This window comes from Oxyura jamaicensis, chromosome 1, assembly GCF_011077185.1.
Source record: "Oxyura jamaicensis isolate SHBP4307 breed ruddy duck chromosome 1, BPBGC_Ojam_1.0, whole genome shotgun sequence".
NCBI classification, from domain to species: domain Eukaryota; kingdom Metazoa; phylum Chordata; class Aves; order Anseriformes; family Anatidae; genus Oxyura; species Oxyura jamaicensis.
Window position 1 is genome coordinate 24,270,203 of NC_048893.1, and position 16,344 is coordinate 24,286,546.

At 40.7% G+C, this 16,344-nt stretch overlaps 1 protein-coding gene across 3 annotated transcripts in view; it reads right to left on the reverse strand.

Moving 5' to 3' along the window:
- CPED1 (cadherin like and PC-esterase domain containing 1) overlaps nt 1-7,286 on the reverse strand; it is a 156,210-nt gene extending 148,924 nt beyond the window's left edge. Inside the window, exons 1-3 of one of the 3 annotated variants that reach the window (XM_035332803.1) lie at nt 7,124-7,286; nt 6,905-7,026; nt 6,177-6,643 (exon numbers count right to left, since the gene is read on the reverse strand). In XM_035332803.1, the coding sequence (XP_035188694.1) occupies nt 6,177-6,428 (252 nt within the window). In that variant the 5' untranslated portion in view covers nt 6,429-6,643; nt 6,905-7,026; nt 7,124-7,286. The remainder of the gene's footprint in view (nt 1-6,176; nt 6,644-6,904; nt 7,027-7,123) is intronic. The other 2 variants (XM_035332793.1, XM_035332814.1) reach the window with 2 other exon arrangements.
- Between the last annotated feature and the right edge of the window lie 9,058 nt (nt 7,287-16,344).

Genomic DNA, 16,344 nt, shown 5'->3' on the forward strand with positions numbered 1-16,344 from the left:
TTTTTTTTTTTTTTTTTTTTTTTTTTTTTTTTTTTTTTTCAGGAAAGAACTCAAAAAACTGTGAATCATCTTCTCAGCTACCCGGTTCTGCTGGTGTTAGTCCCTGTGTCAATTACAGGCAGCCTCTCTTTTACACCAAGCTTGACAAGGCTGTCAGAGCTTTGTCCAACAGCTTCAAATAATCTGACTGCAACTTTTACACACTGCTTTATAAGGGTATTGGGCTTCTGCAAAATAGATACACAAACCACTATGCAAACTGAAAGCTCTTGGCATGTGAAAGGGGAGTGTAAAAGAAATACTGGGAAAGAGAAGCAGCCTTACATAAACAACACCAGCATTATTGGTGATATTCACAGGCAGAGAACTGCCTAAAATCCTGTTTAGCCAGCAATGGCACCTTCACTGCTAAATACTGTCTAGCACAACAAAATTACAAAAATCTATGACTGGGACTCCTAGACATTCCCATACTAATATTAGCTAGCATTAATGATAATAAGAACTTAGCATGTGGTTCTAATGCCCTAAGTGGTTCGTTTACAGGACTGTGCAGACCTTTATTAATTCCAAATGTGACTTTTAAATTCTTTTCCATGTTTGCCCAAAAGTTCACAGAAATAGTAAGTCATTCATATTATTGTTGTATTTGAAGTGCACATAGCTCCTTTATCAAGAAGTCACAGAGAAGTTAATTTCCTGTTTCACTTTCTGGAGGACATTTAAATGTGTTGGCTTTAAGTTCTGTTAGATTTCCTAATCAGAAAGGAGTGGGTTGTAGAATGAAACAGTTGGAATGTAATTCTGCTTCCAATTGTTTGCTGAGCAAATACAGAACAAGCGACTAAATTATCAGCACTACTTTGATGGCTGGTTTCTGATGACTTCATAAATCCATGAGCAAAACTGGAGTTATTTGCACAGCCATCACCAGCACTCTGGGCTAGAAGTACTGAACTAAATTTTCAAAAATGCCTTTGCTTTATGACTGCATGTAGTTCCTGGTACCAGCTATCTTGTATTGGGAACAAATGATGAGCCAAATCCTACCATCTTATCAAAATAGATAATTTTTAAGGAAAGGACTCCAATGAAGCGTAAGTCCTCCATGTCTCTCCCTCCACTTACTGCCAATGCATCCTTCTCAAAGCTCCCTTCCTGTAAAGAGCCTCCACCCTGCCCCTCTTTCCTGACTGCTACCACAATAGCTGAGCCCTTTATCACCAAAATATCTTGAGCTATCTGTGCAGTGAAAATAACTGTTTCCTCAGTGCCTCTTGCATTTTACACTGGGGGCCGCGCGCGGGGGGGGATGATCATCTCCTGCTTTCGTAGGATGCAATGTGAACGTGGTATAATTCCAAAGAAAGCAGCTGATGACACCAGACCATCTGCCAATTGCTTTCTATTAACTGAGGCTTCGTAGTAGCCAAATTTTCCACTTCCTTTTTCCTCTTGTGAAAAAGAAAATAAATATCTTTTTAAAGATTAAATTTACATTTAAAATGTATCAAACCTTATTATGCATAATGCAATCTTCTCAATCCAGAGCTCTCACCCTACTCGATTTCTGCATAATAGCAGAAATCACTCCTTCTCATTCTATCACCCAGCTTCATTTATTCTTTTCTTCCATTTACATTTCAAAAGTTCCCACTGGCTTTGTCTTCATTTATTTCCATTTCCCTACTCATCTCCCTTTCTCTTCCCCAATACAAATCCAGCTCCTCCATGCACAATCTCATACTCTGCCTCCCACGTCTGCCCCAGCCAGTGCCTCCTTTCCCCATGCCTTGTTCAATGATGTTCCTCTCCTGCCATCTTCCTTCCTTGCTCATTCAAACTTAAGCATATTGCATCAAAAATCAATAGGAAAAGGAAAAGGAAAAAAAAAAAAAAAAAAAAAAAAAAAAAAAGGATATGTCTTTAGAGGGTGAAGCTCATCAAGTCTGTTTTTAGAAGTCTGTGCTAAGCCAAGATGAACTTTGCATTTGAAACAGTTACTTCCACTGAAGTCTGGACTTATGTCTCTCACCAGATACAAAGTACCACTCAAGGAGTAAGAGGATAATCCCCCTCTGTTACCAAAGTTTTGGTAACAATTTCTCAGTTCTTCAGTCTTTGACTCTACCACATAGCTACTTGGGCCTATAACATGTGAAAGACATTCAACAAGATCTTTCTCTAGATCTTGGGGTTATTACTAAACCATGATAACCGTGATGTTTATCTTTTCCTTTTTCCTTTTTTTTTTTTTTTTTTTCCTTCTACATAATACCTTGGATATATGGCCACATCCAGACTGTTATTACTCTGCATCTTTCATATTGGCCACTCCCAGTAAATTATACCCTACCCTTTAAGTTCAGAATGCTCAGCTGTAAAATCAATTCCTTAATCTTGATCTTTGTTCGCCTCATTATAGATCCTCCTAGGGATATGTCTATTATATAAGGGATAGGTTGAGGGCCTTGAAAATGGAGACAGCCTTTTTTCACTGTTCCTCTTATCTTTCATTTCCTAAGATGCCAGCCTTAAATTCTCATATAACCAGCTGCTTCTCTTTTTCTCAGGTGGCCCTAAATAGCCAGGGGACATGAGGAAAGGCTCTTATGAATATCCATGAAATAATCTCCTTCAAGACCCATCTTAAAATTTAAGATTTTAAATCTCCTTTTTTATACATTGGCCACAGCTAGCAAAACTAGTATGCCAAAACAGTGCCTAGGACATGTGCAATACTGTCGTGCCGCCTCCTCACAATAGTGGAGGTACTATGTCTGACCAGGCAAAACACACTGCTGGGTAGAAACACCTAAGCTGGCTCTGGATGAATTAATTCAGAGAGTGGAAATGCAGCTGTGACCTGCTAATTAGCTCTTCTCAGAAGTGGCTGTGAAGCAAAGATAAATCACTTGAGTGTAATGGTTTTACATCTGTCTGGTACCAAAGGTGTTTCTGGCACAGTACTGTGCCATACAAGCCTACCCACTGGGCTTGTTTAGCCTTTTGTTGTTGATGCCAGTTTCAGCTTAGATACTACAGCACCACCTCTCCTCCTTATTATATACAATGGCAAATATTTTCTTGTGCAAGAGGTAAGTGTGGCTGGCAGAACCTGAAGATAGCCTGCTGCTGCATGTGATGGTTCTCTCTCACAGCTTTACTGCTAGAGATTCAGAAATAAACATTCTACTTTTCATGTTACTGATATTAGAATTTAATTTTATACTAGCAAATGTTGACCTCTGCTCATGAGAAAATAAGGCCAGAGGATCAGCTCTCAAGAAGCTTTTAAAAATCCTGTAATGTGTGATACCTGAGAGAGAAGTACCATGAGCTCTGTCAGGCTTTACAGGCTAGTAATGAAATCTGCATTTTTGCAACTTATAAAAGGCAGCTTGCGCTATGTTCCTGACAGTAATGGCTGCATCCCAGGGTATCTTGGATGCTGTTAAAGACATATTTACAGACCAAATTGGCCATTTCCAGCACCATGCTTTTTCCATACTTGCATGGAAATTTCCCTTCCAAAATGAGATGAATTTTGAGATCAGAGATATGGAGGCAAAGCTGCAATTTTCTTCAGATCATCTTCACCTTTCCTTCTTTTCTTCCCTGCTCATAAAATAAAAGTTTTTTTTTTTTTTTTTTTTTTTTTTTTTTTTAGGCAATTGTGCTATGCATACCCTGAATGGAGATATTATCAAACTTTGGAAGGAGATTTTGCATGTGCAATAATAATCATAACCAAATTCTCACAGCAGCCTCAACACAATACTGATTGTTTCTCTGAAGGAAACAAGAATTAAACCTGCCCTACCCAGTCTGAAGAGGTTCTGTGGTGTGACATGAGATGCTTCGGCTCAAAACCCAGAAGCACTGGATATTATTTAAGGACTAATATCTCCAGCAGGGTCTTATTTTCCTTAAAACTTTTCTTTGAACTTCCACTTCATAAAACATGTTGCAGTGCTTCCTTTAAGCCACTGTTTACCTGTACAATATATTCTTTTAAACAAATTCACTTGCTGGAGTATTCATAGAATAAGAACACGTGTGAATAATTTTTGGACTATATTTTAAAGAATTTTTCCAGATTCATAAATGAAGATTTAAACCAGGGCTTTAATGAAAACTTGTTTTCAGACTAGTTGCTGTGGGTGGCCACATGACTGTAAAATAAAACAGTGAGAAGTTTCAACCATGACATCTGTCTTAAATGTTACTGGGTACCCAGTAAAATCAAGCAAGATAACAGTTCAGCTATTTGCAAAAGCAGTGGGCGAAAACACAGTTCAAGAGCACACTCTCAAAACAAAGTAGAAGACATTTTTGGAGATGTTTCTCTTTTCTGTTCCCTGAGACTGTTATGCAGCCCACACAACCAACAGAGCATTCTCTGGAAACAGAGAGCAGCTAAGAGTAACATCCCAACATGTGCAAGACATTTTGTTCATAATGCTCTAGAGGAAACTTCCAAGACAAATAGGGAGCCAGCTACGGGTGGTCTTCAGAATGTGAAGAGGAATGTGTTAGAGTAGCACAGGCCTGGAAAACATACCTATGAGGGTTAACATATGCATTTAAATCTGTACTACAGGTTCAGCATGTGTGTGATAGTCATATTCAGCCATGCGTGCTGGAGAGCAGTAAGTACAGCGTGTTGTATGAACGTAATCTTTCTTCTTATTTCAAACAGCTAGTACACGAAGTTCAATCTGCATCTTCTTCAGACAAATTGGGAAAGTAGAAATTACAGATATTTTCAGCCAAATAACATACAAGCAAAGTTTTGTCATTGTTCTACCAACTCAGAGATTTTAGGTAACTGAATTTAACATATTAATTTTTCGTTGCCATGACAATAACAATAAGGAAAAAGGAATAGACTATGTCAAAAGTTGTGTGCCAGTGCAACCTAAACCATCAGATGTGCTTACTTCCCTTTAAATTGTAGTTCTTCATGTCACGTTGTTGAACAAACCTAAATCTAGATATGTAGGGTACTAAGGGGTCATTAAAATACAAACTCATGGCAAATGCAGTATAAAGTAGATTTCTGCAACTCATAGGAAAGATCTCTCTGACCTTCATTTAAAAAATAAATAAATAAATAAATTAAGACTTAAGGTTAAACCTTGCACCCCAGTTATTTCACATATTTGTTTTTGATTGCAGAAGATGTACTTTACAACTGCTCTCCTAAAATCAATATTGCTGACCTTTCAGACTGAACCCTACCCAATCTAGGAAGAAGCCTTCTAAATCATTGTTTATTTTTAGAAACTTTAACTGCTTTATGTGGAAGCTGTCCATAGTCTGTGATGTCACGGATTTATGTTTACAGCTGTGATACAGTAATACATAAAATGCCAGTGAAATGATAGTTTCACAGTGAGGGCTCTGCTGAACTATTAGCAGCACTCTATAGGACTGAAGAAAACCTGTAGCATTTGTGCTAATGCTGATCAAAAATTCCAGAGTGAAAATAACTACCTCAGTCTGGAACTCTGGAACGTTTTCCAAGTAAAATAACAGTGTCTGCATTTGTTAGGTTTTAACACCCATTCTAGGAACCCTATGCAAAATAAACACAAGGTCAGGTAACTTAAGGACAGCATAAAATATGTGGGATAGAGATTCCAAAGTAAATATTGAGATTTGAAAATGAGACTTTTTTTTTTTTTTTTTTTTTTTTAGTCAGTTAAATTCAGCTTTTCAGCATAATTTCAGCACAGTTCAAAACTAACCAGCAGATTGCTTTAATGCAGGGCAACTGCAGTCTTGCAGCTAATAACAGCATCAGTCCCTGTTCTTGAAACCCCAACTGCCTCTTGATTTACGTGTCTGTAGTGGAAAGCCTCTGACCCTATTCCTAAAGCCAAAATAACATACAGCCTGTGCAGCAAACTGAAATCTCTCCGGAGTCACAGAGTAATGCCATGTTTCAGTCAAAGATTTCAGGATTCCTGTGTTAGCAACACCACACTGAGGAGCTGGTAATGGAGATGTACTTGCACATATGCCACTGTCATTAGATCACTCATTTGTTTGTACACAGACCTCAGACTTTCAAGCTTAGTATAATTTTAGCTGGACTCAGATGATCCTGCCAGACTCACCATCCCTCGCCACGCTAATTATTGCTCAGCACTCTTCTCCAGCTGACTTACCTTTTTCACTGCCTGTGCGTCACTGACAGGGAAGAAGCAGTGAGTGCTGCTTGCTGAGACCTCCTTGTATCTTCCTTGCTGTGTTTTACTCAGTTTGTGTGGTGAAATCCCATTAACAACTGCCGAAAGGAAGCTGCTGGTCATGAGAGGAGTCAGGGTCTGGCAGAACAGACAGACAGCCACCACTAAGGCCAGGAGGAAGGGGCGAGGGCGACAAAGCCTGCGGCACCTGGGGACTTGCCCACAAACCATGGCCTCACTTCACCCTTTGCCACATTGCAGATGCATTCGAAGTAGTCACGTTCTCACAAGGTAAAAAAAAAAAAAAAAAAAAAAAAAGTCAAAGGCAGGCTTTATCCAAAACTAGTGAGGACTTCCCCCATTTCTGCTGCTGAGTCCTTTCTTGGTACCTGGCAAGAAGTCACAGGATCCAGAGGGCTTGTAAAGTATCCTCCCATGGGAATAACCTGTGGAAAAAAAAAATAAATAAAAGTGAGGAGGAACGAACAGCAACATGCCATGGGGTCCTTCGCAGGGAGCTGTAACAAGCCCTTCCACACTACACTCCCAGTAGAAGAGACCTGGTAGCAGACAGGTGAGGAGCAGAAATCCACAGCCCCAGCTCTGCAGAAGGAGCTATTCAGCCAGACAACAGCATCCAAGAAATCAAGAGGTTAAAACTGAATACATTCTGTCCACATATGAAGAGAGTAAGAGAGTGTACCAACCTCGTGAACAATCGTTTGCTGTTTTTTCTCTCTTGCATTCTCAGTTCCTACTTTGTTTTTAGTTTCCTTCAGTCCAGTCCTTTTAAATTGCCTCTTTCCTGTCAGCATGCACTGATCTCTGCCTAAAAGTGATCATTTATCTGAAAACTGACAGACTACGAAAATTTTCACTTGCATTTGTTGTGTTCAGACTGCAAGCTCAAAGTTAGATTTACTTACTCGGCTCTTATCCTGTTAGAAGTTTCCCGTTCCCCTCTAATGGGCTGCTGATTAAAACCACTTGGAACAACCCTGGCTCATGATCCCAGCTTGTCTCACACACTCGCAAGGAAGGCACACGCACATACACACGCCATCTGAAGCCAGTTGGACCACAGATTTCATATAAATAAAGGCTGGACTGCTCAGAGGGTGGGGCTAAGCTAGCTGTGCTCCAGGCAGGCACAGGGCTCGGAGACGCAGCCTGGGATCCGGATGGGGAACAGGAGGTGTCCTTGCTCACGCTGCATGCCTCGAAGCCACCATCACTGCAATTTTTAGAAAACTGCTGTTACAGCAATTGGGCTAATTGAAACCATAAAAATATCTTGAAGGCAAGTAGAAATCCGAGCAGCACCTGCAATATTTTACTCCAGATTAACAAAAATGTTGTAAAATGAAGCAGATTTACTTGGACGTGTCACTGACAAAGCAGTTGTCAGTACTTTTCCATAGTAGATACGTCTCATCACAGTGTATAAATAAAAGTTCTTACTAATGTTAAAGAGGGAAAGAAAAGAGGGCAGACAAAAATACTCTGATGAAAGCACTTAGCATCTAAGCCACAGAAGGTCTTAGTTACTACTTCCCCCTGCTGACACAGGTCAGGGACGAGACAGATGGGAACAGTTGAGGAACTCTGTTGTCTTCATAGACCTAAACTTCTCATATAATCTAGTTCCTTTAGCTAAAAATACCTGTGTACAAGTCATCTATGTTACCCTTCATCCTTAGCTATTTTTGAAAAGAAAGAGTTCTTCCTACGCTGCCTCATATATAAGAAATGAGTGTCATTAAATTATGATAACCCTGGGCCAATATACAAAATGCAAGAGCAGCAGCAGTATTAGCAAGCCAGAGGCCTGTATACAGCACTGAGCATATATTTGTTTGAAATGCTGGTATTTATTCAGCTTTTGTATCCTTTTTTCCACCTCGAGCTAAAGCCATTAATTTGCACATATAAGAATGCCATACAAGTGATTCAACACCTCATGCAGAACCTCAGCTGTCAGAGGCATTGCATTTTAGTATTGTCTTGGGCTGTGGTTGTCTAAATTAGATCCCTAGGTTATCCTGGGCAGAAAAGAAGTACAAAACTTGTGGTGCCCTCCAGTGATAGATGCTTCCCATCCACACAGAAGCTGAGACATGTTGCGTGCGCTCCCTCCTTCCCTGCACACCAGCTCACATCCTCAGTCCCTGCTCCTCCAGCCTGTGCTGCAAAGCCTCTGACAAGCCAACAAACCTGGCTGGTGTGTTCCCTGCAGTTGATTTAAGGGTGGGTCAATACCATATAATGGAGAGGGCACCCAGGGAGCTGGTACTTTCAAAGGAGCATTGCAGAGACTCTACAGGCAGCCTGAGAGCTATAGTAACCCCAGCAGTAGCAGAGGGGAAGCAGAAGAGTTTTCTTATTGTTTGAAGAGATTGCCCTGTGGTTTCTGGCATGCCCTGATTTCTGGGACCACAACCATCAGCTGTGTGGGTGGCATTTGCATGGTCGTCAACTTCTCACAAATTCTTAGTGAAGGAATTTGTCAGAGCTTTCCATAGCGTTGCTAGAAGACTTTACTAAAAGAAGTTAATAAAGATTTTGATTAAAGGTAGTTTTACTTATGTGGGGACTATAGCCCCTTCCAAGAGTCCTACAGTAGAACAGAGTACTCCTCTCTCTTTCCCCCTGCTCACTCAGTAACCTTCAGCCCAGCAAGTAAACACTTACTCCCTCCAGCCTGACCTCATTTTCCCCAATTCAGTTCATAAGTGGAGGCTTTAAACACATCATCCATCCTGCAAGCCCAGGATCCTCCATGGGCTTCAAGTTTTCAGGACAGGCCAGCAGCTTTTACTCATTTACTGCACCGAGGCTGACACTGCAAACTCAGAGATGAACGGAGATCTGTAGAGGGCAAGCAGATCTCTGCACCTCCAGTATACTCCTGAGGATCTGCTTTCTGTTCATCTGCTTTTCCCAGTTGTTCCAAGGAGTGAGTTGTCTTTTTCCCTATGTTTTGTGGTTTATTTTCATGACGATAGCATGTAATACAATTTTTTTGAGCTGTAAGTACTTCTCTCAATCACAGCTAGAGTGCAATGAACATGATTTATCATCTTTCTAATCAGGACTCCATCACATCCCTGGGCCTGCATGTCTACTGACTTATCTGATCACATTCTGACACTTCAGGATTAATCAAGGACTGTTGCAAATGGGGTGTGATTAATTAATGGGGTGTGATTAACTAATCACACAGGAAAAGGATATAAATGTATAGAGTCAGGTATGCAGTGTATAGTATTCAAACATCTGCAGAACACAATTGTCTATAAGATCAGAAATATCCGGCTAATTATATGTACTTGCAGGTATACATACTTTTTTTCAGAATTCTTAGCAGAAAGCTGCAAATCTCCTCCTTCTAACATACAAAACAAATTAAGGATTCATTTTCTATTTAGGATTTCCAGACCCGTTCCCTCCTGTGGCTGGTCCCACTGCATGGATTAAGGACTCTCTGTCCCACTTACCTCTCCCTGCTCCTTCCATTCACTCAGGACTGCTTGCATGGGTGCTCCCTCAGTTTGCTGCAGTCCGGCTCTCTTTGAGGAATGGTCTTGCAGGAATCGCTTCTGTTAAAACCAAACAGGCATGACTGTCAAAAGTGACCTCCTGTGCCCGCAGCCAGAATCCCAGCTCCACCTGCATCATCTGGAATAGACTGTGAGTGTCTAAGGATACACTGACGCAGAAAAGGCAAGAGGAAAATCATAAGACTTGATAAAAATTGCAAGAGACTAGGATTTGAAAGGATTTAACCAATATGCCATGCAGACACGTAACATGCACAATTCATCATTTCACCAGGGTTTTGAGAAATCCAACTTATATTCACAAAGCTTTCGTTTTGCACAAAACTGTTTGTTCGGTGTTGAAAGCTAGTGACCACTGATGAATGATTTCAGTGCTCCAAGTAGTGACCTGGACAGACAACTGACAGGAGCTAACCAAGAAGAAAATATGAGGCACAGAAAATTAGCGGGAATTAAAGGCCCACTGCATATATCTTAACTTCACTCAGAGATCTAACATGAATCATTCTGCAGCTCTGAATAAAGTTAAGTCTAGATATAACTGCTTGTAAGATCAGGATTTAATATAATAAAACTTATTTTGCATCAATAATTTCACTATATAGAGGCTGCCAAGGAGAAAATGTGTTTAAAAAACTATTAACAATTGCTGTTTTCTAGAGCAAGATTCAGATTTCAAGGTATAGCATCCTAGCAACCATTTCCGTGATAAATGAGCTCATAGGAAAAATAAGCTCAAACTGATAATTTCTGAGTGAACTCATCATCAACTTCTTGCAATCATGTCTGTCATCTTCACAGTGCAGACCTATATGTAATTTTCAGTGTTTATACTTAACTTTTTAATCCCCTTTTTGTTTTCTAACATACTAAAAACTCTGCCAAGGACCATAAATTCACACTAACTTCAAATTTTGGGTAAAATCTCTATGAACAATAGGCATTAATAGCACGGTATATATTAAAATAAATCTAGTAAACTGTATTGGAGAAAGCTCTCTAAGCCTCACCCTTCATGATTTTTGCCTTCACCCTGAATTCAATCCAGATTGCAATTAGATCTGCATGTGTCATCAATCCTGTGTGTGGTCCAGTTACGGGTAGTGAATGGGGAAGACTGGCACAGAGTAACAAAGTGAAAAAAAAAAAAAAAAAAAAACTACAGGAGAAATACATTTCATTACTGCTCTGCACGTTGGAAGATTTGATACAACTGTAGTTTAAATTAATCTCAGCATGGAAAATAAACTAGACTCTTTCCCCTTTTCCCATTCATAGAACACTGTAAGCCTTAATGATGTTGTAATTTTGTTCCACAAAACACTCCAGAGAAAAAGGACTCACGTCTTCATCCCACTTTGGCTCAACTCTCTGATCCTGGCTCACAGAGAAGGCAGGCTAGCAGAGAAGATTCTGCAAACCCTGGGGAGGCAAAAAAAGTTGATGTTAACAGGAGAGGAGTTTTAGGGGATACTCCCCTTTTGGTTTTACTTTTCATTATTGATCGATTTATTTTTTCTTTTGTCTATGTAAGAGGAAGTAAACATCCTAGACCACACAAGCAGTGTTTTTACTTCTCTGATCATAGGATTTACAGCTTGTATATATGTGTATTCTATATATTCCATTTTAGGTCTTTAGTCTGCAATTTATTATTATAATTATATTTTTTATTATTGTCTAAAGAGCTGCGATTGTTAGAAGTTTTGCCCCAAGATGCTGTCAAGTCTGTGGTTCCATGGGCAGATCAGCTAGTCTAGGAATTCCCTGGCCTGGAAAGGTGAAGATTTTGCTTGTTGCCCTTTCCCCTACCTTTAGTCTCTGCTTCTGCTTGTTTCCTTCTGCTCTTTCTACCTTATGGTGGTAATCATTAGAATCTTAGATTTTACATGAGGAAAAAGTGTGCAGCTGGGTAGGTTTTCCAACAGTGAGTGGGTTGAATCAACTCTGGGAGAGGTCCAATGGGCCCTGGTGCTTGTAAGAGCTAAACAGGAGAGCACAAGTGAGAGAAGATGTAAATAGATGAGGGAAATATGCAGTGGGAGGCTCAATACTCAGCTCACCACACAACTGTACCCACAGCAGTTTCTCTAAAATTTTGGTAGGATCTGGGTCTACTGAGTTATTTGTCCAGAGATATCCCTTTGTGTCTCAGCCATGTTTTTTGCCACTTTACACTGAAACACATCGATCTATCTATTTATTTATCTTAATAATACAGAAGGTTGCTTGATGTGAAGGTAAGGGAAAGCAGCTGAAGGCCAAAGTCTTATGAAGATACCTGTTTCTGCTTCAAAGGCAAATTTACATGTTAGGAGAAAGAAATATATCAGCTAACTCTTTGCTTCTTCCTTCCTACAGTTATTCTCTGAATACATAATTATTTCTACATGATCCCCTTGATGCAGTTATTCTGGTTACACACCGATTTACAGATTTTGTAGCCAGTTTGATTGTTCAAACTCACTGGCTACTGCTAAGAGCTGAATCATACTCAGTGATATGATTCAAAAAATGCCCAGGTAGGCTTTAAGAACATGGACATTCATTCCTGGGTATGAAGAACGGGGGAACAAAGTGACGTATTTATGGCTTCTGAAGGTATTTGTGTTACTTTTTACTCTAAGTAAATGTTTTTATTTCATCACGGTTCTGTGATTTTGTTCACAGGAACAAAGTGAAGTATTTATGACTTCTGAAGTCATTCATGTTATTTTTTTTTATTATTTTAAGTAAATGTTTTATGTCATCACGGTTCTGTGATTCTGTTCACATGCACGGTTCACATGATTCTGTGATTGTAGACATCTCTCATCTTTCTGGTGCCTCTTATTTTGAAACTTCAGGTTATGCTGGTTTTGGCTGGGATAAAGTTCATTTTCTTCCCAGTAGCTGGTATGGTGTTGTGGTTTAGGTTTGTAATGAAAACAGTGTTGATTACACACCAATGTTTTAGTTGTGGCTGAGTAGTGCTTACACAGTCTAGGTGTTTTCTGCTTCTCTCTCTCTACCCAGTAGGTAGGCAGGGGGTGCACAAGAAGTTGGCAAGGAAAACAGCTCATCACACTGGCTGGCCTATTCAATGCTTCAGCACATGCAAGGGGAAGAACACCTCCTGGATCTGAAGACAAACCAACAGACACTGTGGCTAAAACAGAGACCCAGCCCTTGGCTACAGTCAAGAAGAAACATTGGAAGTTTAAGTGAATGCATTTAGAAAGGGAGGAAGAAGCTTCTCCTAAGGGGGAGCAGGAGGAAGAATCAGAAGAGGAAGCCTATTCTGCAGCATAGCAGTCACAAGAAGAGGAGGAGAAAGAGACAGAAATCATAAATGAGAAAGAAACCACCTGATCCTTGACCCTGAATGAGCTGCACGATATGCAAATATTTCAGTTGTCATCAAGGTGAGCATGTTATCAGCTGCTTGCTCTGGTGCTGGGATACTGGGGCTAATAGTCAGGAAGGATGCCCAGCAGCTGGAATCCCTCTACAGGGACAAAGTCATCAGGCAAAGGATTGGAAAAGGGGCAAAAGTCCTCAGCTCCTGTTGAGTGTGAAAGAAGGGTACCCCTTCAAGGTAGATCTTGCAAATTACCAAGACAGGTGGACCACCGTGGAGGGAGGTAACCAGTACCTGAGGGAATTAACCATGGTGGAGCTGATGTGTAGCGACATGAACATCAACCAGGCATCCAGAGACCCAGGTGCAGTCCAGAGCATGCAAATGATGTGACTGAAGTTTATACAGAGAGCACTGTCACTGTATGCCAGCACCCTGGCACTAATGAGCTGGAGAGACACAGAGGCGACAACATTGGATGTATTGGCCAGCCAGCTCCTGCAGTTCAAAGATAATCTCTTTTTCTCCCTCTGGGCCTGCCTCTCAGCCGTAGAGGTGAGAACATTTGAATTTCCATCCTCCTCTTTCTTCCAACAAACTTTTTCTAATGACAGCTTTGTTTTCTCTCAAAATCATTTTCTTCTTTTAACATGATAAATATCTCTTTTTCAGGTGATCCGTATCCTTTTTACCTTTTTTTTTTTTTTTCTTTTTTTCTTTTTTTCTTTTTTTTTTTCTTTAATTTCACAGTTATATTCTCTGGTCTTTTCATATGAAAAAGTATTTACACAAATACTTTTCTACGTTCTCACTACTTTTGCTGCAAGCAGCGCTGCACATTATCTTTTACTTGTAGAAGAGCCCTGAATGTCCTTTGTGTGCTGCAGAGCACTACCTCCTTGCAGTTCTTCCTAGCTGTTTATGTTCAGGCAAAATGTAATGAAATGACCAGTGGGAGGAAGTAGGAAATACTGGTGTCATTGACTCCATCCTAGCCTCTCCTTGCCTGCTCAAATGCTGTTTGCAACGGAGGGTAACTGAACTGGTCAGCAACTGCTCCACAGACTGGAACACCCTCCTCCACCCCCAGCACCTGGTCAGAAAAGCAGCTGCAACACTGAAGGAGACAGGGTGGAGACTGACTGCAAGTGGTGAGCTTACCGGCTTGGTGGCTATGACAAAGAGGAAGGAGTGATCATGCAAGATTCCAGGGGGACAGCAGGACAATCCTATCTAGCTGCCTAACAGGGGAAATGTCTGGAACATGCAAGCCAGTCTCTGAGCTGTGGAAGGAAAACAACAAATGTGAAGGAAAGAACCGGTCTGTAAGGGCATTTTAACAGAGGGAAGAGAAGCACTGAAAACAGTTATAAGGTTTAGCATTCTGCATTTTCTATTTTTTTTTTTTAATAATTAATTGCTCTAGTTTCTGTTCCAGTAAAACCCAAATATAGAATTCAAGTGTTGTACCCCAAGATCCCATCAAAATGTATTTCCTCTTTTTTTGTGTAAAATAAATTATTTCATTGCTGTGTTCCCTTATCCCTTTAGCTTGGCGTCACCATGTGGGTATCAAGACCAGTAGAGTATTTAAAATCTTTTCTTCTTCTGTTCTACAGCATGAGTGGACTCAAAAAAGTCCAAAAAATGAGAAAAGCTGAAGTATCTGGAAAATTCATGAGCACCATGCTTTTTTTATACAGGTGCCCTCAAGTTTAGGAGCAAGATCTGTTTTGAATAAATTAACTTGTACATGATGAAAGAGAAAAGTACAATTAGGTTCCTTGGTCCATAAACACTTATTTTTCCATTAATTCCCTAAATTCCTTAAACTTTATTCTCTTCTTAAGTTTGCAGATGACACCAAGTTAGGTACGTGTGTCGATCTGCTCGAGGGTAGGAAGGCTCTGCAGGAGGATCTGGATAGGCTGGACCGATGGACTGAGGTCAACTGCATGAAGTTCAACAAGGCCAAGTGCCGGGTCCTGCAGCTGGGGCACAACAACCCCAAGCAGAGCTACAGGCTGGGAGATGTGTGGTTAGAAAGCTGCCTGGCAGAGAAGGACCTGGGAGTATTGGTTGATGAATACTGGTTGTTGAGTATTGGTTGACTGCTGGCTGAATATGAGCCAGCAGTGTGCTCAGGTGGCCAAGAAGGCCAGCAGCATCCTGGCTTGCATAAGAAACAGCGTGGCCAGCAGGTCCAGGGAAGTGATTGTCCCCCTGTACTCAGCTCTGGTGAGGCCGCACCTTGAGTACTGCGTTCAGTTTTGGGCCCCTCACTACAAGAAGGACATGGAGGTGCTCAAGTGAGTCCAGAGAAGGGCAACGAGGCTGGTGTAGGGTCTGGAGAACAAGTCTTATGAGGAGCGGCTGAGGGAACTGGGACTATTTAGCCTGGAGAAGAGGAGGCTCAGGGGCGACCTTATCGCACTCTACAGGTACATTAAAGGAGGCTGTAGCGAGGTGGGGGTTGGTCTGTTCTCCCACGTGCCTGGTGACAGGACGAGGGGGAATGGGCTAAAGTTATGCCAGGGGAGGTTTAGTTTGGATATTAGGAAGAACTTCTTTAGTGAACGGGTTGTTAGTCACTGGAATAGGCTGCCCAGGGAAGTGGTTGAGTCACCATCCCTGGAGGTCTTTAAGAGACGTTTAGATGTAGAGCTTAGGGATATGGTTTAGTGGGGACTGTTAGTGTTAGGTCAGAGGTTGGACTCTGACCTTGGAGGTATCTTCCAACCTAGACTATTCTGTGATTCTGTGATTCTGTGTTTCTCTTCATTGCTCGAATGATCAGAAACATCCTCTCTTTCTTTAGCAGGACGATTGCTTTGCAGATAACACTCACACACTTTTGAATGACTATCACAGTGTCTTCAGTGTTCATCAGTTCTCTGATATTTTTTGGCAGCAGGGAACTTAATGGAAGTCTCTTGCCAAAACAATATATATGTATATGTAGTGTTTCCTCAATTGTATGTGTATAAAATGATACACTCACATGCCTACAACTTTATAGGTGCCAAACATTTCAGACATTTTGATTGCTAAATCTTGGTTTGCCCCAGTACAGTAAATGTCTATGTGTCTAAATGTTACAACTTAAACCACATCATGGCCTCCACTGACTTCAGTGGGTGGGCTCATAATTGTGTGTGTTTCAGGCACAAGAGAACAAGAACATTTTTATTTTATTTTATTTTATTTTATTTTATTTTATTTTATTTTATTTTATTTTATTTTATTT